Below are 23,904 nucleotides of genomic sequence, written 5' to 3' on the forward strand. Positions count from 1 at the left end.
CTTGGTTATGACAATGTTTGATAGAATGTTGCAAGAGGAAGTATATAATTTGAGAAAGTAGAAATAGCCAATGAACATGTGGATCATCTACAAATTTAGTCAAAATGTGGTACGACAAAAAGTGTTCCTTTTGTGTTATAATTCCCCCTACTATACTTCTCTTCTTTTCTTTAATTTTTTTATGATAGACAAGTATATCTTTGCAAATCTTAATTTCCTAAATGTTTCTTTATTCCAAAAAACAAAAATATGGTATAAAGCATGAAATTACAAAGTTTTACTTTTGGTAATTATTTATAAGAAAATCTGACAGATTTTTTCAGAAATGAATAGAATTTAGATATGATTCTGTTCTTTAGTATGTAGATGAATGAGTGCTGGCTGTGCAGGAGAATAAACAGCACATCAATATTAGTTATTCTAAAGACATTCCTGTTGTTGAAACTAACTGTCCATTCATCTCAAGTTCATTGGACGACCGGCAATGCCAGCATATTGGAACCTTGGCTTTCAACTGAGTCGCTGGAATTACGGGTCATTAGACACTGTGAAAGAAGTAGTAAGAAGAAACCGGGAAGCTGGCATCCCATATGTAAGTAGAGTGGAGGGTGCTAGCTATTGGAAGATCTGAGGACAAACATGGTCACATATTAGGAAATGACTCAAAATGTCACAATACTTAGAAACATAAAGTATGTTAGATCGACAGTCTTGACTATTTATACTTATAAAACTGATTCAATGTTAAATTTAGTCTGTATCCACATCTAATGTGTCTAAGATGACCATTTATATACTTTTTTCCTTTTTGTGTTTATGCTTACATCATTTTTCACTTTCCATTCTCCACCCCCTCACATATATACTCCCTTACATTTTAAAAAATTAATGACTTCTTTTTTATTAATTGGTCAAAAATATACATTCAAAGAACTTTTCAGAAGCTGTATTAATTCAAATGTTTTTTCTTATATTTCAATTTAAATTTGGAGAATTCTATAATTCAATATAAATTTGGAGAATGCTATATTTAATAATTTGTGCTCTCCCTCTTTGTCTTCCAACTTCTGTGTTCACACACAACTTCTCAAATTCATAACCACTTATTTAATTATTGTTAGATAATTAAATACACATACACACACACACACAACTAAATACATGTTACCAATGAGACATCTCATTGAATAGCCCTTTAAGAATTTTACACTTAAAAATGGGACAATCTAGTGCTAGGAGAGTAGTTCTGTAGTAGAGCATTCTTTATATTCTAGCTTTCATAATCAGCACTGAAATTGAAATAAGCAAACAGTACAAATGAATGAAAGTAAACAATTTGATCAACATTCTACTTTTTATTTCATAAACTGTAAGTTGACTTATCTCTTTTACTTGAAATGATTTATTTCTCTGTGTAGCTCAGGCTGAATTGTTCTTTGGAACCACCCTACTTACTCTCTAAATAGTAAGACTAAATTACACTAGCATGCTTTCCCAGGAGTAGCTGGAGTTTACGGTTAACTTCATCACTCTCTGCATAAAACAAATGCCTGTGCTTAAAGACTGAGGTTACTAGAAAACTCTTTCTACTCACACTGAAATCGACTTTGCTCATTTTCAGGATGCACAAGTCACTGATATTGACTATATGGAAGACAAAAAGGACTTTACTTATGATGAAGTCAAATTTAATGGACTTCCTGAATTTGCCCAGGATTTACATAACCATGGACAAAAATATATTATCATCCTGGTAAAGATAATTTATGTAATAAAACATTTTTATTATTATGCATTTCCATTAACATATTGCTTATAGAATATTATTTCTTTATCAGGACCCTGCCATCTCCGTAAATAAGCGAGCCAATGGTACAGAATATCAAACATATGTGAGAGGGAATGAGAAAAATGTTTGGGTGAATGAGTCAGATGGGACTACACCACTTATTGGAGAGGTAAGTTCTCACATCCATTAAATTCACGTGGCTCTGACTTTCTAATTTGTAAATACTGCTTGTGTAAATGTCAAACGTGTGTGTGTGTGTGTGTGTGTGTGTGTGTGTGTGTGTGTGTGCTATTATTCTCTTTGGATTTGAATTGTAATTTTGCAAGGAAACATATGAAATACCCTCTATCAGATTATTTAAATTCAATTATCAAAATGGAATCCAATAAATGTGATACACTGTTCAAATTCCTTTGAAAATTATTCAATATTAATATAAAAAGTTAACATAAAATATTTGCAAATTGAGTAACTATGAACTACACACTACTTTTTTAACTTACATTTAAAACACAAAATACTATGTAGTTATTGAAACTATTGCAAGGAAGAAGACTGAAATATTCAAAATTGGATTAAAATTTCAAAGATCACATAGTCATTTATGAGCAGAAGTCAAAAGATGCCTAGTTTTTGAATATTTATATTTACATATGCCTGTCAGTTGATCTATATGTGTATGCCTATGAGTGCAGGCAGCTGTGCACCATGGCAGGTATGTAGGACAGAGAATAACTTGGGTTGCAGTTCTTGCCTTTCACCTTGTTTGACACAGGGTCCCATATTTCCTGGTGCATTTGTCAGAGAAGCTGTTCCAGGAGCTTCATAGAATGCTCCTGTCTCCTCCTCCCATCATGCCTTAGGAGTGCTGGGATTTCAGAATGGGAATCTGAATGCTAATCTTATGTGACAAAGATTTAACTGGTGGAGGCACATTCCCAGCCCTTGATATGTATGTTTGTACAGAGTAAATACTAGCAGAAGCATGGGCATTCCTTGTAACAACACAAATAATGACTGAACACATAGAGTTGGTAATTCAATGCTGTGGTTAAAAAAAACAATCTAAATAAAACTGTGAGGAAATAAAAAATGTAAATATGTATTTGTTGAACCATTATTTATGACAATGAAAAATATTATATCTATCCTTACTACAATTTGCAAACTTAAATTTTCCAAGGCAACATTTTCTCCTGTGATAAACTTAACCAGACGCACACAAGTCCTTGATATCCAACAGTCTGTTTGTGAACACTTGTCACTGTGATACTGGCCAGATCAAAAGATAATAAATTGTTTATCTAGTTTTAAAACTATTTAGAAATCAATTCTTCTTGTGAATACTGTTATTTGAGAAATCATAGTTTGAAATCACTTGCATAATAAAGAGGTAATATAAAATACCTTATCTTTGATATAATAGAGTTAGGTCCTTGACACCTTGAGTTTAAATTTCTGCTAACTAGCTGTGGGAAGTATGACCTTAAACATCCAATTTAACCTCTCGGTGTGTCATTTGTATCACTTTGTAAGATGAATTTCATTAATCTACCTTATCTGTAAAATAAAAAAAAAAAAACATTTCTCTCCCAAAGTTTGAGTAAATCATGTTATCAATTACAAAAAGTTTTAGAAAACTTAAACAATATTTAGCACATATTGCCATAGCAATGAAGCTCTCTTCTTTTGAAGTTTTGAATGTAGATGTATTTGTAAATTTAACAATAGTTGTTCAATTAATGACACTGAGATATATTACTTGAGATAATCTAGTCTACCAGGATATTCAGAAAAACATTTACTTTTACTTTATATGGCAACTTTTTTTCCATCATGTTTTCTTTACTAAATACTCAGTGATATTTCCTCATATTTACTTTAACTGTTTTTGTATGTTTAAAAATATTGAGATAATTTTAAATGTATGATGAACATCAGTCACACATAATACTGAAGTACAATATTGTAGATAAAATAGTGTTAAATATTATTAACTACATTTGCTTTAAATACTACTATATTTAAAATTCTCTTTATTTATTTTTAAATGTGAATAATTTATCGATCTAGGTATGGCCAGGATTAACAGTGTACCCAGATTTTACTAATCCCCAAACCATCGAGTGGTGGGCAAATGAATGCAATCTTTTCCATCAGCAAGTCCAATATGATGGACTATGGATTGTAAGTAACTATTGTTTTATGGTTTTATTTGGTGAACAGAAAATGTTATGCCCATAAAGACAAAGACACACACACACACACACACACACACACACACACACACACATACACAAACACACAAACACAAACACACACACTAGAATGTATTCTTAATGAAATTTACATATTTTATGTAACTTACTAACACATGTAAACACCATACATGTGGAAGAAAGGAACAAACAGTGATGTAGATTAAGTGAATATTGGCATAAGGCACTGGCTGAGAGCATGGTAGAAAGTAGACAACTGCTTGTCATCATCAAAGATGTAAATTAATGGCTACACTAGAAATGAGTATGATTACAGTGAGAAGACAGACACAACTCTCTAAAAAATGTTAAATGTATAAATGTGTTTTGAATATACTTATAATTCTGTAAAATGAGAGGTGTTTGCAACACCTAAAATCCATCACTCCGGTCTAAAGTACTTGTCTTAGTTTGTGTTTTCTGTTTTTAAGTATACATACATATATATGTATATATATGTAAAATGTACATATATATATATTAGATGTTAACTTTTCCTCTTAATATTTTGTAAATTTAATTTTTTTCTTATTTACATCTATATGAGACTACTTATGTTCATGGACACATATACCTGTGACTATATCATACATATGAGATATGAGAGATATCATATATCTATATCATATATCAGATAGATCACATCAAAATAAACCAATTTCAAGAATTCAAGACTGAAATATTTTTAAATAGCGTGGGGAATCTGTTATTCACTATTTTAAGCTGCTGCTTTGTAACCTTTTCTATTTAGGACATGAACGAAGTTTCCAGCTTTATTCAAGGGTCTCTGAAAGGGTGTACTTCTAATCTGCTGAACTACCCTCCTTTTACTCCTGGTAAACTTCATTTGCTTACTAAATACACAAGGCTGAGCCAAAATTTTTGTTAACTAATGCATTCTAATGCATATTCTCTAAATCACAAATTTTTTTATAAATTTTGATGCTAAATTTAATGATTTTTCTTTCTTCTTTGCCAAATGTAACACCCCTACATTAATGCAACACTTATTTATGTATGTATGTTCTATGCATGTGTTCATGGTCATGTATGAGATGCCGAAGGTTTTTTCTCTTAATCTTTGCAATATTTTTATTCACTTTTTCTGTGTGTTGTGTGGGCATGTATATAATTGCATATGCGTACATGAACTCATGTTCAAGAGTAGATGTTATGTTTCCCTCTTCATATTATTTTGTAAATTTTATTTCTTTATGTCTTATCTATGTCTAAATGAGTATATGCTAATATTTATGGAATCATATACCTGCGCAAATTCACAGAACCCTCAAAAAAGCTTTTTGCTTTATCTCTCTATCACCCTGGGTTTAGTCTACCAAGGTAGGCATCCTCCCTGAAATTGAAACTCATATTTTCTCACAAAACCTTAAAGATTCACGTTCTAATGAATAGAATTATAGAACTGCACTCTACATATATCAAGTTATTAGGGTGCTGATATGTAAATTCTGGTGCTCGTGTTTTCACATTAAGGATTACTAATTATTGAGACAAGCAACCTTACTCAAAACTCGTTTTTTAAGAAAAGGTTTATTCTTTAAAGTTAGAGTGTGTTGATTGACTAAATGAGAGAGAAGGGGCAGAGGAGATACAGACAAACAGACTGCCAGAGAGTTCTGGGGATCCACCTGTCTATACCTACCAGGACTAGGATGACAGGTGGTCACCACCATGTGTGGTTTTCATGTGGGTGAACTCAGGCCCTTGTACTTGTGTATTGAGCACTTTCCTTACTGATCCATCCCACCAGCTCCTAATCATGATCACATTTAAATCAACTAGTGTGCTGCAAATGATGAAAATTTGTATTTAGATAAATACTGCACCATACCAATGTATAAATTGCAATGTACTCATGAAGTCATAAATAGTCATAAAGACAATTCCCATGGATTTATTTATTATTGAAACAATGAAGTATCATTTAATTAAATACAACACATTACATGTAATGCAATTAATGCGTAATGTGTTTATACTTATTGTACCTAAAATCATTGTCAGTCTCTATAGGAATGAAATGCAGGAACCTTATCAAATATTGTTTAACTAAATGTAGTCTTTTGTGATTCTTTGATTATTTACACAAAATACACTAAAAACGTACAAATATCAAAATATCTCAGAAGACTATGCTATATTATTTTCTAAAGGTATTCTTGACAAAGTCATGTATTCCAAAACTCTTTGCATGGATGCTGTGCAGCACTGGGGGAAGCAGTATGATGTACATAGCCTGTATGGGTACAGCATGGCTATAGCCACAGAGCAGTAAGTACAATTTCAGACAGAAACTCAATACCTCATTATGTTTTCCTTAGATGTGTGTTTCTGGAAGTTTATAGCAAATGAGAAAGAATGTTGCAAGAGTCAGAAAGAAAAATATTTTCAAGTTAAAAATCCCATGGTATTAAAATATCTTTCTCTTTTATTAATATTGGTGTTATCAAAATTAATATGTTATCAGGATTTAAATAACATGCATATTTAGCAAAGATTTGTTCTTTACATAAAGGTTATTCTTTTAAAATGCTTTTCTGCTTTCTATGGAAAAGAAAAAATATAGTTTGTTATTATTTCTTAAAATAATTTTGCTTTATCTTTATTTTTATTGGATTTTTTAAATTTATCTCCTTTCCCAGTCTCCCATCCATAAACACCCTATCCCATCCCCTTCCCCTTCTTGTATGAGGGTGTTCCCCCAACCGACCACCCACCCTTCCCACCTCCCTGCCTTGACATTCCACTATAGTTGTTTTTATCAATCATAAAATTCTCAACTGGCTTAAGAAAATGGTGATACTGTAACTGCTCTTTACCCTCCAAAAATAAGTGTTCCAACTAAAATTTAGTTTCTAATTAGGAGAGCATAATAGAATAAGAACCATGGTACAAAAGAACAGGCATTCCGTACACATTGATTTTCCTTTCTTTTGCTAGTGTTCTGTAAGGGTCTACAGAGCAGTAATGGATAACACACAGACCTTCTCAGGATTTATAACCTTCTCAAGTATATATTCAGGTGTTAATGACTTGCTGGTGCTAAACCACAATGCCCCAAAATTGTAGTATATAGTTTTGTAATGTTGTTACTTCTAATTATACAAACATACATGTAATGATGATGATAATGATGATGATGATGATTATGATTATGATTATGATTATGTAGCTAAATAGACTATAAACTAGAAAGTGAAGGACAAAGGATGGTTTGGAGTGGTTTGGAGGGAGCATTCTTGGTATAGGCTAGAGGGAGAAAGGAAGGAGGGAAAATATTATAATTCTATACTAATTAATAGCATTTAAACATAAAATAGCTAAGACATGAATGCAGTGTGGAACATTACATTATTATTTAGGTAAATTATCAGATAAAAAGCTCACTATCTTATGGCTCAATATAAAACAGATTATGCTATGGAAAAGGTATGTGAGGATGCCATATTTTAACAGAGGAAGCCTAGTTGACTTCATATTTTGAGGTACACCTGGGTCTTTTGTATGTCTGTTTGTTATTCTGTTGAATTCCCTTTGATAGAAAATTGCATTAATGGGCAGGCACTATTAATAGAGGATAGAAAAATGATAGACTATTAGAAATTGTTAGAAAATCTTCAAATGTCTGTAGGCTATGCTAATTGCCAGTACACGTGTTATGCTTTCATTTTAGTAATAAATAGGGGAAACTACTCAAAATTTAATCTTTTTCAAAGACATTCTTCTTATGTCTTTGAGCAGAATACATTCAAGTGGGCTTATATTAGTAGCAAAATGCAATATAGATGATAAAATTTCACAGAATTTTCTAAATACCTTGTATCAGAGAAAGGATCAAATACACATTTGAAACTAGTATGTTTTAAAATAATGTATTTTACTTTTACTTTTAGGTATTACTTATCTTTTAACTTGGTTATATTTCTAGAGCTGTGGAAAGAGTTTTTCCTAATAAGAGAAGCTTCATCCTCACCCGGTCAACCTTTGCTGGCTCTGGAAGGCATGCTCATCATTGGCTCGGGGACAACACAGCCTCGTGGGAGCAGATGGAGTGGTCCATCACAGGAATGCTGGAGTTTGGCATATTTGGCATGCCTTTGGTAAGATGGTTTGCTATTAGTCAAGAGAGAGGGGCAGAGCAATGTTTAAAAATTTTAAGATGGAGAAAAATATAATAAAATTTAAATATAAAATATGAAAATCCTGTTAATAATTCTAAAAACAATTAGCAGAAAACACAGAGTCAAAATTATAGAACGTCATCACAAAATATTTGAAGTGAATTTACACTTATTAAGTGTTCCATCACATTCATCAATAAAGTGAACCCCCAAAATCAAATGAAGCAAAATAACTTGCACACACAATAGCGAACTTGGAAGGTAAAAACATGTTATCATGATATATATATATATATATATATATATATATATATAATGTGTGTGTGTGTGTATATATATGTATATATATGTATATATATGTGTGTGTGTGTGTGTGTGTGTGTGTGTGTGTGTGTGTGTGTAAATTCAGCAAAACCAGGCTAATTTTCAGAAAAAGAAAGAAAATCAATTTATGACTGAAGGTTATTAATCTGATATTTCTTAGTCAAAGTTTATATGGTTTTAACCATTTGGAAATGTTGTAGCCATAAACTCTAAATAAATAAAAAATTAAAAAGGGAGATGGGCATGGTGTGTCTCAGCATTAAAGAAGCTAGAGTCATGATTAGAATAGATTTCTGAGTACCATGTATCAGGACAACCTGGACTACATAGCAAGATCTTCATCCTGAAAAGTAAAAAGAAATGAAGCAAAATAAAATAAAATAAATAAATATTGGCAAATTAAAATAAATGTAGAAATTTTAGAGTATGAATTCAAAAATAGAAAGTTATTAAAGTAATACTTATAATAATAAAAGTTATTTAAATGAAGCAAAGTGAAATATAACCAAATACACAAATTTACTATTTGAAAAGTTGCACGAACACATTAAGTTAAAGCATGCAGTAAAAACATAGGATTTCAGTTAAAATATTCTTTAAAAAATAAACACTGATATTAACAATCTTTAACATTTATTTTGAAATATTTTATTTGCTTTCCATATGCATCACTATATTTTCTTCTTATTTATCCTCCCCTGCTAACATTCATCATTCTTAACCCCATCTTTTATCATTTGGATATGTCATATCTGCCTATAATGGCTTTTGATCTAATTCCCTTCCTCCATTTCCTCCTCTATTACCCCCAAATTTGCATCCAAACGTCATGTGCTAATTTTAAAGCATACTGAGTCCCCTTAGTGCACAAAGTATGTACATTGGTGTAGGGCAATCTATGGAAGCATGGAGAGGGGTTAAGGATTTAGCTCAGTGGTAGAGCGCTTGCCTAGCATGGGTAACGTTCTGGAAGACAATTAGCTCTTCCTCAAGAGCCATTCACTATCAATAGCTCCTCAGCTAGGAGTAGAACCTAGAACTTTGGTTCTTAAGACCAACCTCGATGGTCACCTTCCTCTTCTGAACGTGTCATGAATATTCCAGTACCTACCTTCTCTGTTGTCTCTTGTTGCTTTCTCCCTTTAAGATTTGCAATAGAAATTTAAATTCACTGTACAGGCTTTCACCCTACCACATAAAGAAATAGGAAATAACACACTGTGTATATGGTCTGTGGGTTTTCAATTATGCTTACTATTGTAAAAGGGATACAGGCTCACACATATGCACATACCTTCTAAGTGATCCATATCTTTGCAGATATCTAAAAAAACTATCAAATATTTAGAAGGAAGATTGATTATGCATTTAACCAAACAAAATAACATATTGCTATTTCTCACATATTCTGTTAAAAAAAGTAACAGGTAGATTAAAATTTTGGATTAAAGTACAGCTTAATAATTTTAGACAAAAATGTAAGAGGATAATTCGTGGCATGTTAGACATGTATGTCTCAAACAGAACATAATGAATGCAATTTACAGTCATGGTATATAAATTAAATTAAAATGAAATTAGTTATTTAGTTCGCTGAAAGAAATCTTAAAGTTTAATAGTAGAAAACCACCTTTGGAAATTATAGTATCGGTTTATAATCCTAAATGATTAATATTAAATTTATAATGCCTAGTGTAAATCTATTAAAAAAAAAGACAATAGAAAATTGTGCCAAATGTGTCTGATAAGCAATACTAAAGAGAAACTGGCATATATTCAAGAATGTCAGAAGATCTCAATCTAAATAGAAACAAGAGAACTCAAAGCTAATTATTGGTGAAAAACACTTCCTGCAAACTGTTGATAAAAAAACAATAAGCCGGGTCATCAAAACAAATTCTGAAAACGCACAATAAGAATATTCAGGGTGGGGAGGTGAGGGGAGGAAGGCAGTTGGAAACAGAATTATAATAATGTGGACAGATAAAAAGAAGGATCAAACTTGGAGAGTAAGACATTTAAGGGGATGTCTAGAAAGGAAAAAAAAGAACATGGAGACTATATGAGCAATGCTCATTGACTGGTGCACGAAATGGGATGTCCTAGGTAAAGTAGAATGTCGACACTGAGTAAGCACAACCCTGTCCTGTAGGTAGGGGCCGACATCTGTGGATTTTTGGCTGACACCACAGAAGAACTCTGCAGAAGATGGATGCAACTGGGAGCCTTTTACCCATTTTCTAGAAACCACAATGCAGAAGGCTACAGGGTAAGTGACAACGTCCCTCCTGGGTTTGTTTTGAAACCAACACAACTGTATTTTTAAACAACATTCATAAGGTAAGATCTTAGGAACATAACATGTTTTATTAATACATTTTTGAAACTAAGTTTTATGTATAAAATGGACACCTGAGGAAATCACAAACCATAATGCATCCATACCTCATTTTCATTTTCATCTTGGATTCTAAATGAGCTTCAGTTTACTTTATAACAAAATATAACTTTCTATGCAAGACTCCTAGCTGTTTTTGTAAAAGGAAAACAAATAATTCAAGATAATATGATTTGAGTCCAAAGACACTTTGTTATGATTAGTAAAAGTTCAATGAACATCCCAGTAAACTCAAACTAACTTTTAAAGCATTAGTTTGAAATGGTAGGAACAGAAATGTTGGGAAATTCAGCTCTTCTCATTTAAAATATGTAACTGTGAGCTATAATAGACATGTCTTTTCTTATGCATGTCTTTTTTCTTTTTTTTCTATTATTTTTACTGGATTTTTTTAAATTTGCATGTCAAATGTTATCCTCTTTTGCGTTTTCCCATCCATGACCACCCTATCCCACCCATCTCCCCCTTCTTCTAGGAGGGTGTTCCTCCCCCAATCACCTACCCCTTCCTACCTTCCCAACTTTCCACCCTGACATTCTCCTACATTGGGGAATCCAGCCTTGGCAGGACCAAGGGCTTCTCTTCCCATAGGTGACCAACAAGGCCATCCACTGCTACACAAGCAACTGGAGCCCTGGGTCTGTCCATGTATACTCTTTGGGTAATTGTTTAGTCCTGGGGAGCTCTGGTTGGTTGGTTGTTCTTATGGGGTTGCAAACTTTTTCAGCTCCTTCAATCCTTTCTTTAACTCCTCCATTGGGGACCCCATTCTCAGTTCAATGGTTGGCTGCGAGCATCCACCTCTTTATTTGTCATGCTCTGGTAGAGCATCTCAGGAAACAGCTATATCAGGCTCCTGTCAGCATGCACTTCTTGACATCAGCAACATTGTCTGGATTTAGTGGGCTGGATCCCCAGGTGAGGCAGACTCAGAACGGCCATTCCTTCAGTCTCTGCTCCAAACTGTGTCTCCATATCTCCTCCTGTAAATATTTTTGTTCCCCCTTTTAAGAAGGACTGAAGCATCCACACTTTGGTTGTCCTTCTTCTTGAGCATGATGTGGTCTGTGGATTGTATCTTGAATAATTTGAGCTTCTGGGCTAAGATCCACTTATCAGTGAGTGCATATCATGTGTGTTTTTTGTGATTGGGTTACCTCATTCAGGACGATATTTTCTATTTCCATCCATTTGCCTATGAATTTCATGAAGTCATTGTTTTTGAGAGCTGAGAAGTACTCCATTGTGTAGATACCTATTCTGTATCCATTCCTCTGTTGAAGGACAACTGGGTTCTTTCCAGCTTCTGGTTACTTTAAATAAGGCTGCTATGAACACAGTGGAGCATGTGGCCTTGTTATCTGTTAGTGCACCTTTTGAGTATATGCCCAGGTGTGATACAGCTGGTTCCTCAGATGTGCAATTTTCTAAGGAACCTCCAGATTGATTTCCAGAGTGGTTGTACCAGCTTGCAATCCCACCAACAATGGTGGAGTGTTCATCTTTCTCCACATCCTCTCCAGCATCTGTTGTCACCTGAGTTATCTTAGTCATTCTGTCTGGAGTGAGGTAGACTCTCAGGGTTGTTTTGATTTGCATTTCTCTGATGGCTAAGGGTGCTGAACATTTCTTTAGGTATTTCTCAGCCATTAGATATTCCTCAGCTAAGAATTCTTTGTTTAGATCTGTACCCCATTTTTTATAGGGTTACTTGATTATCTGGAGTCTAACTTCTTCAGTTATTGTATATATTGGATATTAGCCCTCTATTGGATGTAGGATTGTTAAAGATCTTTACACAATCTGTTTGTCCTAATTACAGTGTCCTTTGCCTTATAGGATGCGTGTGCTTTGCAATTTTATGAGGTTCCATTTGTTAATTCTTGATCTTAGAGCATAAGCCATCGATGTTCTGCTCAGAATAGACATATTTTAAAGAGAGTATAGTAATATCCTTTTAACCCTGCAAATCAGTTAAGAACATGATGATCAAGACAATTTTCAGTGTTTACAAGTTGCTCTCTTACAAAACCTCAATTCCATTGAGACAATACAGAGCTCAGTCTGCGAGAACCATCAAGAACATAGCTAAATGGGGAACAAAGGAGATTCTGAAGAATCCAATTTCATAGGAGAGATCTATACACATATTCTGCACTCATTTGAGTTTTCTAAATAGCAAATGGTATTCCAGGATGAATACAGTAATGCTTAGTTAGTGGGATGCATGTGGCAGGTACCAGAGTGACTATGAGCCAACAGAGTGGTGAGACTGGTCAACCCACTGTACAAGCATCGGCATCCTGAATCTGGCAGAAGGGTGGTGACCTGGCAGGGAGAGCCATCCCATACCTGGGTTCCAAGAGACTCTGCCAGGCCATTGGCAAAGATGTTGAGGTGAACACAACCACTAGAAGAGCCTTGGATCTCTAGAAAAGAGTCAGGCACAATAGCCCCATTGTATATTCGGTGGCTGGGCTTACTAAATAGACAATATGATTTCACTGTACATTTAAGGAGGAGGCTCAGAAAGTTCTCTGGCCCTCTAGCAAACTATGTAAACAAACTTGGCACTAGGAGGAAGTTGTTTCATAGGTAGATCTTCCGGTCTCAAGGAGAATATTGAACTTTAAAGCTGAGGTTTACTAATCGGACAGGAAACTTTGTTCATTGTTTTTCTGAACCGTAGATTGTTTCCGTTCCTTCTGTGGTCGATGGCTATGCATAAGAGAGAATTCTTAAGCACACTCAGGTCTGTGCTTGAATGGGTTATATCTAGGTCAGTGGTCAAATTATGCCATGTAGCTGAGTACATTCAGGTATAGGCAAGCTCTTGTAACAGGAAGGGACCGCAGATTATTTGGCAAATATTTTAAGAACATGAAACTTGGAGCCACTCTAAAGAGAACTAAGTGTTCAAAAGCTTTTCTGGCTATTTTTCATCTTTTTAAACTATATATTTAAGTGAGAAGTGTATTCTTTAATATAACCAAGGATACAAAGCCTAAAACATTCAGACATAAAGAGATTACAATAGGGACAATTTAAAGTTTTTCATAGAAGAGTTCAAATTCAAATAATTTGCTCTTAACAACGATTGAAGTGGTTTAATTTTAATGTTTATTTACTTATCCTTTACTCATTTTTATTTCTTTTGCTATTGTATAGGAACAGGATCCTGCTGTTTTCGGACAAAACTCTCTTTTGGTAAACACATCAAGGCACTACCTAACCATCCGCTATACTTTACTCCCTTTCCTCTACACTCTGTTCTATAGAGCCCACATGTTTGGTGAGACAGTCGCAAGGCCATTTCTTTATGAGTAAGTATTAATAATAATGAGTAAAACTTATAATGTAAGGGATGAGAAAGCTGTTTCAGAGGGTTAGAAATCTCTCTCTCTGTGTCTCTCTGTCTCCTTCTCTCTGTCTCTCTGTCTCTCTGTCTCTGTCTCTCTGTCTCTCTGTCTCTCTGTCTCTCTGTCTCTCTCTCTCTCTCTCTGTCTCTGTCTCTCTCTCTCTCAGCAAACAACAGGACTTAAGTTCTAATATCAAGAGATGGTTACTTTTGAATGCTACTGCAATATTAAGGCTATTAGAGAGAGTTGGGTCCCAAGAACTAGCGGATATATCAGTCTAGCTTAGACTAAACGGTGAGCTAATTCAGTCCGATACCTTGATCATGACAATGAAAGAAAGAGAAGACAGAGGAAAATACTTCTTCTGGTCTTTATATGTGATAATGGGTATGTCCAAGTGCTCACTTTTGTGAAATGCATACACCACACAAAACAATATACACATGCCTATGTACACACACACACACACACACACACATATACACATATACGTAAACACATACACCAGATACACATAGTATTCCAAAACATATCATACATAAACGTACAAACATATCACATACATATATTATATCATATATATATATATATTCATTACAAACATGCATATCATACCACACACACAGAAATAATGATAAAAGTATATTCAGACATATAATTAAACACTTATAGTGAGGAATCAAGATACAAAGTGAGTCTAAAATTATTATTTTTCTAGTTGAAAAAAGTTTTAGAATTGTTCTATGGTTGTAATAAATAAAATTAATTTTCTGGTAGACAGATTAAGCTATGATAGGGAAGATTTATCAGAAATTAAAGATAAACTGTGTTAGGGAGATTATATTAGTAAGAAAGATTGAAAATGTACCAATCACATACTGTTACAACCCATCAATAATGTGGTGTAGATATGAAATTATACATTGTCTACTTGGTTTTTGTTATGAACCTACAGGATTTTTCTTAAGAACTGACCTAATGTTTCTTTTAAATACATACTAGGATTTTTTAGTGAAACATTGAAAGTGGTGAATTAAATAAATTCTGGGAATTCATAAACCTGCCTTAGAAGAAAACAGCAAGTTGCTTATTATAACATAAACATATAACATATAATATATATGTGATACTTTTGGTTTTACTTTTTTACATATGGCAATAACTCATGCCATTCCCTGCTCTCTTTTACTTGCCTCCTTCCCCTATGTCTGTCTGTCTACATGTATTACATGTCCACATGAACTACATTAAAACTGTTGCTTCAGGATGACATATAAAAAATAAATTTAAAATAAATATTTTTCAGGAAAGAACTGATAAGATAAAGAAAATAAGCAACTTACCTCCACTTGTTTTATAATGTTATGTATTAAATACTCTAATTATTTTAAAGGTTTTATGATGACACTAACAGCTGGATTGAGGACACCCAGTTTCTGTGGGGCCCTGCACTACTTATCACTCCTGTTTTGAGACCGGTAGGCTTTACCTATGCATTTAATTTATTGCTTAAAGACAATTTGGCATAGCCGAGTATGTATATAGTTTTGAAGAACTCAGAGAACACTTATTGCTCAGTGAACAACTTTAGTTTCACAATCTCTCAATGAAACTTAAAATGCCAAAGAATTTTAACAAAGTTTTTTGATACATCTAGTTTTTTAAATACTTAAGGAAGAACGTAGAAAGGAGGTTGTGCATGATCAATTTTATATTGAAAAGTTTGTTTTTTGCCTTCAATCAAAGCTTTTAATAATGTTAATTAGGTCACACTTAGGAAGATACAAACATTACAAATTTGCTAAGGTGGTAGTAAAATATCCATGAAAAACAGCCAAGCCAAAAAATAGAAGTGAGATGTAAGTGTCTCTGGGTTCTAAATTCTAGTCTCCATTTATATGTGTAGAAACGAACATTTTGCATCACAATAAGCAAGTGGTATATAGCAATACAAGTGCATATCTGAATTATAATTGCCACAGAAACAGTAGTCTATTTGCCACTTGATATGGATTTCACATTATAATGTTAAGTTTATAATTCAGAACTACTGGAGTAAAATAACAGAGAAGCATTTTTTTTCTCCTGAAAAATGGAAAATCTAAAGCAATACTTGTCAAAGTTCTTTCTTAAGAATTGGGATTTCAAAACTGTGTTTAATATCATATGTATTTTGTATGTTTACACGAATTTTCTTTAATTCAGGGAGTAGAAAACGTGAGTGCATATATTCCTGATGCTACCTGGTATGATTATGAAACAGTAAGTAACATATATGAATATCTTTATCTATATGTTTCTGTACACACAGTGTATGAATGCAGAGAACTTCTCAAATTACTGTAAAAATATTGCACATTGGGAAATCTACCTAAAAATTGGTTTACAGTTAGTCTTCATTACACATGAGCCAAGTAAATAATATGTCATATTTTTAACCTACAAATATAATTTCATATTTATATGAAATTAATGGTGTGTTTTTGAAAGAAATGAAAACATTTAATTCTTTGTTTATAATTTACATTTCTCTTTTTTCAGAAAGGTGTACACATTTTAAAATTAAAAATGTAAATAATTTTGAATGTTTTTCATGGCCAACTAGAATAGCCAAAATGGTAGCATTCACAAATACATAGACACAAGTATTTGATTTATTTATTTATTTTGAAAATGGGGTTAGTAGCACCATTTCAGATTCAAATAATCTAAAATAGCTATATTCTTTAAAACTTACTATATTTCACATTTGCATGTTTGGTTGTGCAGAACTTGTGTTTTAAAGAATATTTGAAAAGACTTTCTTAACGCAAAAATACTTTATTTTGTGTGCATTCTTGTCCTGTTATTTACATCCTTATTTTTTAATTATATATATTTATGAAGTAACATAGTTACTTTATGAAAGTATGCAATGTTTACTGAACAAATAAGTTGATGACTTTACTTCAAAGACTTTATATGTTGCTTTAATTGACACATCAAAAACATATATATGAGTTCAGTGTAATGCTTCATTGCTTGTGTCTATTTTATACTGGTCCAATGAATGTAATGACTATATTCATTCCCTTATCATTATCTTTTTAAAATTTCTTTTGACATTTTTCTATTAATAATGATTCTTGCTATATGAAATGGGAAATTCATAATTCCGATCCTACATTTTTAGCAATAGTTACACTACTCTGGTATTAAAAAAAATAGGACAAATTATTACTTCTTCCATCAAATTGGGTTTTGGTATGTCCTACAGAAGCATTCCTTATTTTAATTTCTGTAAAATAATACAGGAATTTCTCCAATATTTATTGATCGACTTGGTTTATGATTCAATTATGTTACATTTGGATTATACACATGACAGTGGTTGAAATGTTTTAAAATTATATACTCTTATGTTTATGACTGTACTATCCATAATGTAATATATCAAAGCAAAATAAATGTACACTAGTTGAAGAATATATAAAGAAAATGTGGTTTACACACAATGCATTATTATTTACATATTAAAATAGTGAAATCCTGTCTTCTTCAGTACAATGGGTAGAAGTAGAGGACATTCTAATGAATAAAGCATCACATTGTAGATGAATACTATATGGTCTTTCTAAAATGTATATCACTATGAATAAAGAAACAAGATTGTGAGAAGTAATATGAAAGAGTATAAAATATGGGTATAATTGCTAATTATTATAGGAATAAAATACTTATCTACATCCTATTATATATTTTAGAGGAAAATGAACTTATTTTCCTATGTATAGAAAATTGAAAGAAAATTGTTTTCTTCCCATAAAAAGTAAATTTAAATAATAAGTAAATAAGATAATAAATCACAGTCATTATAAATCAAACTGAAATATGCATGAATAATAAAAACAATATTTAATCTTTAACTCTTAGGGTATAAAAAGGCCATGGAGGAAAGAAAGGATTGACATGTACCTGCCAGAAGATAAAATAGGATTACATCTTAGAGGAGGTTATATCATCCCTACCCAGGAACCTGATGTAACAACAACAGCAAGGTAAAATGAAGGACAATTGCCTATTCATATGTGTTCATAATACTCTGTCTTCTATAAACTATTCCTGGGGCTTGGAGTAAAATCTTCACTTATAGGGACTAACTGTTTTATAAATTTAAAACGCAAGGATAACAGTGTGTGGCTCTATTTTCTGAAAATGTTTATTGAGGAAATGCTAGTGAGTACATCAGTCTGTGTTAGCAGTTTCACAGTTTGATCTTTCAGAATTGATTTTTTTTAATTTTTTATTAGATATATTTCCTTACTTACATTTCAAACGTTACTCCTCTTCCTGGTTTCCTGTCCATAAGCCACCATTCCCTCCCCTGCTCCTTACCCATATGGGTATTCCCCCATACATTCCCCTTAAAGCCCCAACCCATATTCCCCTGCATTGGGGGTCCAACCTTGGCAGGACCAAGGGTTTCCCCTTCCCCTGATGCCCCAACAAGTCTATTCTCTGCTACATATGCAGTTGGAGCCCTGGGTGAGTCCATGTATAGTCTTTTGGTAGTGGTTTAGTCCCTGGAAGCTCAGGTTGGTTGGCATTGTTGTTTTTATGGTGTTACAAGCCCCTTCAGCTCTTTCAATCCTTCCTCTAATTACCCCCAAAGGGGTCCTATTCTCAGTTCTGTAGTTTGCTGTTAGTCTTGACCTCTGTATTGGACTTGCTCTAGATGTGTCTCTCAGGAGAGATCTATATCCTGTTCCTTTCAGCATGCATTTTTTAGCTTCATCAATCTTATCTAATTTTGGTGGCTTGTATATGTATGGGCCACATGTGGGGCAGGCTCTGAATGGTCATTCCTTGAGTCACTGCTCTAAACTTTGATTCCATATCCCCTCCTATGGATATTTTTTCCCCTTTTAAGGAGTGGGAGCATCTGCATTTTGGTCATACTTCTTCTTGAGTTTCCTGTAGTCTGTGGATTGCATCTTGGGTAATTCGAGCTTTTTGGCTAATATTCAACTTATCAATGAGTGCATACCAAGTGTGTTTTTCTGTAGATGAGTAACCTAACTCAGGATGATACTTTCTAGTTAATTCCATTTGCCTATGAATTTCATGTAGTCATTATTTTTGATAGCTGAGTAGTACTCCATTGTGTAGACATACCACTTTTTTTTAATCCATTCCTCTGTGGAAGAGCATCTGAGTTCTTTCCAGCTTCTGGCTATTATAAATGAGGCTGCTATGAATATAGTGAAGCACGTGCCTTTGTTGTACATTGGAGCAACTTTTGGGTATATGCCCAAGAGAGGTATAGCTGGGTTCTCAGATAGGGGAATGTCCAATTTTCTGAGGAACCTCCAGACTGATTTCCAGAGTGGTTGTACCAGTTTGCAATCCCACCAACAATGGAGGAGTGTTCCTCTTTCTCCACATCCTCTCCAGCATCTGCTGTCACCTGAGTTTTTTTCTTCTGGTGTGAGGTGGAATCTCAGGGTTGTTTTGATTTGCAATTCCCTGATGACTAATGATGTTGAATATTTCTTTAGGTGCTTTTTTCCCAATCTGTTAGTTGCCATTTTATCCTAATGACTGTGTCTTTTGCCTTACAGAAGCTTCACAGTATTATGAGGTCCCATTTGTCGATTCTTGATCTTAGAGAATGAGCCATTGGCATTTTGTTCAGTAAATTTTCCCAGTGCCGCTGTGTTTTTCAGACACTTCCTCACTTTTTCTTCTATTAGTTTGAGTGTATCTGGTTTGATGTGGAGGTCCTTGATCCACTTGGAATTAAATTTTATGCATGGTGATGAGAATGGATCAATTTGCCTTCTTCTACATGCTGACCTCTAGTTGAATCAGCACCATTTGGTAAAAATGCTATCTTTCTTCCATTGGATGGTTTTAGCACATTTGTCCAAGATCAAGTGACCATAGGTGTGTTGGTTCATTTCTGGGGCTTCATTTCTGTTCTATTAATCTATCTTCCTGTCTCTGTAACAATACCATACAGTTTTTATGACTATTGCTATGTAAGACTGCTTGAAGTCAGGAATGGTGATTCCCCTAGAAGTTCTTTTATTTTTGAGTATTGGTTTTGCTATCCTGGGTTTTTTGTTATTCCAAATGAATTTACAAATTGCTCTTTCTATCTCTTTATAAAGAATCTTTATCTTTATAAAGAATTGAGTAGAAATTTTGATGGAGATTGCATTGACTCTGTAGATTGCTTTTGGCAAAATGGCCATCTTTACTATTTTAATCCTGCCAATCCATGAGCATGGACAATCCTTCCATCTTCTGAGATTTTGCTCCGTTTCCTTCTTCAGAGACTTGAAGTTCTTGTCATACAGATATTTCTCTTGCTTTGTTGAAGTCACGCCAAGGCATTTTATATTATTTGGAAGTATTGTGAAGGGTATAATTTCCTTAACTTCTTTCTCAGCCTTTTTATCCTTTGAGTAGAGGAAGGCTACTGATTTGTTTGAGTTAATTTTATACCGCAACACTTTGCTGAAGTTGCTTATGAGGTTAAGCAGTTCTCTGGTGGAACTTTTGGGGTCACTTAAGTACACTATCATATCACCTACAAATAGTGATATTTAGATTCCTTCACTTCCAATTTTTATCCCTTTGACCTCCTTTCACTGTCTGATTGCTCTGGCTAGGATTTCTAGTACTATATTGAATAAGTAGGGAGAGAGTGGGCAGCCTTGTCTAGTCCCTGATTTTAGTGGGATTGCTTCAAGTTTCTCTCTATTCAGTTTGATGTTAGCTACTGGTTTGCTGTATATTGCTTTTACTATGTTTAGGTATGGCCCTTGACTTCCTGTTCTTTCCAGGACTTTTATCATGAAGCGGTGTTGAATTTTGTCTAATGAAATGACCAGGTGGTTCTTTTCTTTAAGTTTGTTTATATAGTGGATTACGTTGATGTATTTTCATATATAAAATCATCCCTGCATCCCTGGGATGAAGCCTACTTGATTGTGATGGAGGATCGACTTGATGTGTTCTTGGTTTACAAGAATTTTATTGAGTATTTCTGTGTCAATATTCATAATAGAAATGAGTCTGAAGTTCTCTTTCTTTGTTGGGTCTCTGTGTGGTTTTGGTATAAAAGTAATTGTGGCTTTATAGAAGGAATTTGGTAGTGCTCCGTCTGTTTCTATTTTGTGGAATAGTTTGGACAGTATTGGAATGAGGCCTTTTAGGAAGGTCTGATAGAATTCTGCACTGAACCCATCTGGACCTGGGCTCTTTTTGGTTGGGAGACTCTTAATAACTGCTTCTATTTCTTTAGTTGTTCTGGGGGTTGTTTAGATTGTTTATTTGTTACTGATTTACCTTTGGTACCTGGTATCTGTATAGAAAATTGTCCATTTCCCCAGATTTTCCAGATTTTTTGAATATAGGCTTTTGTAGTAGGATCTGATGATGTTTTTAATTTCCTCTGATTCTGTTGTTATGTCTCCATTTTCATTTCTGTTTTGTTAATTTGGATATACTCTCTGTGACTTCTGGTTAGTCTAGCTAAGGGTTTATCTATCTTGTTGATTTTCTCAAGGAACCAGCTCCGGGTTTTGTTGATTCTTTTTTTCCTCCATCTTTATTAAATTGGGTATTTCTTATTTACATTTCAATTTTTATTCCCTTTCCCTGTTTCTAGGCCAACATCCCCCTAACCACTCTCCCTCCCCTTCTATATGGGTGTTCCCCTCCCCATTCTTCCCCCATTACCGCTGTCCCAACAATCCCGTTCAGTGGGGGTTCAGTCTTGGCAGGATCAAGGGCTTCCTCTTCCACTGGTGCCCTTGCTAGGCTATTCATTGCTACCTATGCAGTTGGAGCCCGGGGTCAATCTATGTATAGTTTTTGGGTAGTGGCTTAGTCCCTGGAAGTTATGATTGCTTAGCATTGTTTTTCATATGGGGTCTCAAGCCCCTTCAAGCTTTTTCAGTCCTTGTTGACTCTTTGTGTAGTCCTTTTTTTTCTACTTGCTAGATTTCAGCTCTTAATTTTATTATTTCCTGCCTTCTACTCCTCTTGGGTTTATTTATTTCTTTTCATTCTAGAGCTTTTAGGTGTGCTGTCAAGCTGCTGACATATGCTCTCTCTCCTGTTTCATTTTGCAGGCACTCAGAGCTATGAGTTTTCCTCTTAATACTGCTTTCTTTTTGTCCCACAAGTTTGGGAATGTTGTATCTTCATTTTCATTAAACTCTAAGAAGTCTTTAATTTCTTTCTTTACTTCTTCCTTGACAAAGTTGTCATTGAGTAGAGCATTGTTCAACTTCCATGCATATGTGGACTGTCTGCCATTATTGTGGTTATTGAAGACCAGTCTTAGTGCATGGTGATCTGACAGGATGCATAGGATTATTTCTATCTTCCTGTATCTGTTGAGGCCTGTTTTGTGACCAATTATATTGTCAATTTTGGAGAAGTTCCATAAGGTCCTGAGAAGAAGCTATATCCTTTTGTTTTTAACATGGAATGTTCCATAAATATCTCTTAAATCCCTTTGGTTCATAACTTCTGTTAGTTTCTCTATATATCTGTTTAATTTCTGTTTCCATGATCTGTCCAGTGATGAGGGTGGGGTGTTGAAATCTCCTACTATTTCATGTGAGGTGCAATGTGTGCTTTGATCTTTACTAAGGTTTCTTTTAAGAATGTAGATGCCCTTGTATTTGAAGCATAGATATTTAGGATTGAGAGTTCATCTTGGTGGATTTTTCCTTTGATGAATGTGAAGTGTCCTTCCTTATCTTTTTAATGACTTTTGGTTGAAAGTAATTTAATTGATATTAGAATGGCAACTCCAGCTTGTTTATTCAGGCCATTTGCTTGGAAAGTTGTTTTCCAGTCTTTACTCTGAGGTAGTGTCTGTTTTTGTCTCTGAAGTGTGTTTCCTGCATGCAGCAAAATGTTGGATCCTTTTTAGGTATCCAGTCTGTTAGTCTATGTCTTTTTATTGGGAAATTGAGTCCATTGATGTTGAGAGGTATTAAGGAGTAGTGACTGTTGCTTCCTGTTATTTTCATTGTTAAAAATGAAATTATGTCTGTTTGTCTCTCTTTTGGCTTCATTGCAAGGACATTATATTCTTGCTTTCTGTACGGTGTAGTTATTTTTAAAACTATTTCGTAAATATGTTCTTAAAAATTACTCATCATGCAGATCCCTCTGAACCATGGTATCAAACTTTGATTATTGTTTTCAAGTAATGTATTCTACCTAGAACAGTTGATAGGACCCTACACCCTGAAGAGTGTTATGTTGATACAGCATGAAAATGTGTAATTGACCTCATGAATCACTTTCATAATAACTCCCAGTTTTAAAAATTATTTTACATTTCTCTTAACATTTAAAAAATACCATTGTTTTGGTGATGGTTCCTATTTCTATTACAAAACACCATGACAAAAGCAAGTTGAAGAGGAACCTTCACATTGTAGTTCATCCTCGAAGGTATTCAAAACAAAATCTCAAGCAGGGGTGAAACCTGAAAGAAGGAGCTGATGCAAGAAACCATGGAGTGGTACTGCTTTCTTGCTTGCTCCTCATCGCTTCCTCAGCCTGGTTTCTTATAGAACCCAGGTTCTTATAAAACCAGCCCAGTTATGGCAAGGCCTACAAT

General features: G+C 34.0%; 1 protein-coding gene across 1 annotated transcript in view; it reads left to right on the forward strand.

Moving 5' to 3' along the window:
• Si (sucrase-isomaltase) overlaps positions 1-23,904 on the forward strand; it is an 80,445-nt gene that overhangs the window by 14,394 nt on the left and 42,147 nt on the right. Inside the window, exons 10-21 of the mRNA XM_032896729.1 lie at positions 467-592; positions 1,622-1,753; positions 1,839-1,958; positions 3,863-3,976; positions 4,799-4,883; positions 6,222-6,339; positions 7,997-8,168; positions 10,666-10,782; positions 14,080-14,234; positions 15,664-15,748; positions 16,476-16,532; positions 18,183-18,307. Of these exons, the coding sequence (XP_032752620.1) occupies positions 467-592; positions 1,622-1,753; positions 1,839-1,958; positions 3,863-3,976; positions 4,799-4,883; positions 6,222-6,339; positions 7,997-8,168; positions 10,666-10,782; positions 14,080-14,234; positions 15,664-15,748; positions 16,476-16,532; positions 18,183-18,307 (1,406 nt within the window). The remainder of the gene's footprint in view (positions 1-466; positions 593-1,621; positions 1,754-1,838; positions 1,959-3,862; positions 3,977-4,798; positions 4,884-6,221; positions 6,340-7,996; positions 8,169-10,665; positions 10,783-14,079; positions 14,235-15,663; positions 15,749-16,475; positions 16,533-18,182; positions 18,308-23,904) is intronic.

The sequence above is a fragment of the Rattus rattus genome, chromosome 3 (assembly GCF_011064425.1).
Source record: "Rattus rattus isolate New Zealand chromosome 3, Rrattus_CSIRO_v1, whole genome shotgun sequence".
In the NCBI taxonomy this organism is placed as follows: domain Eukaryota; kingdom Metazoa; phylum Chordata; class Mammalia; order Rodentia; family Muridae; genus Rattus; species Rattus rattus.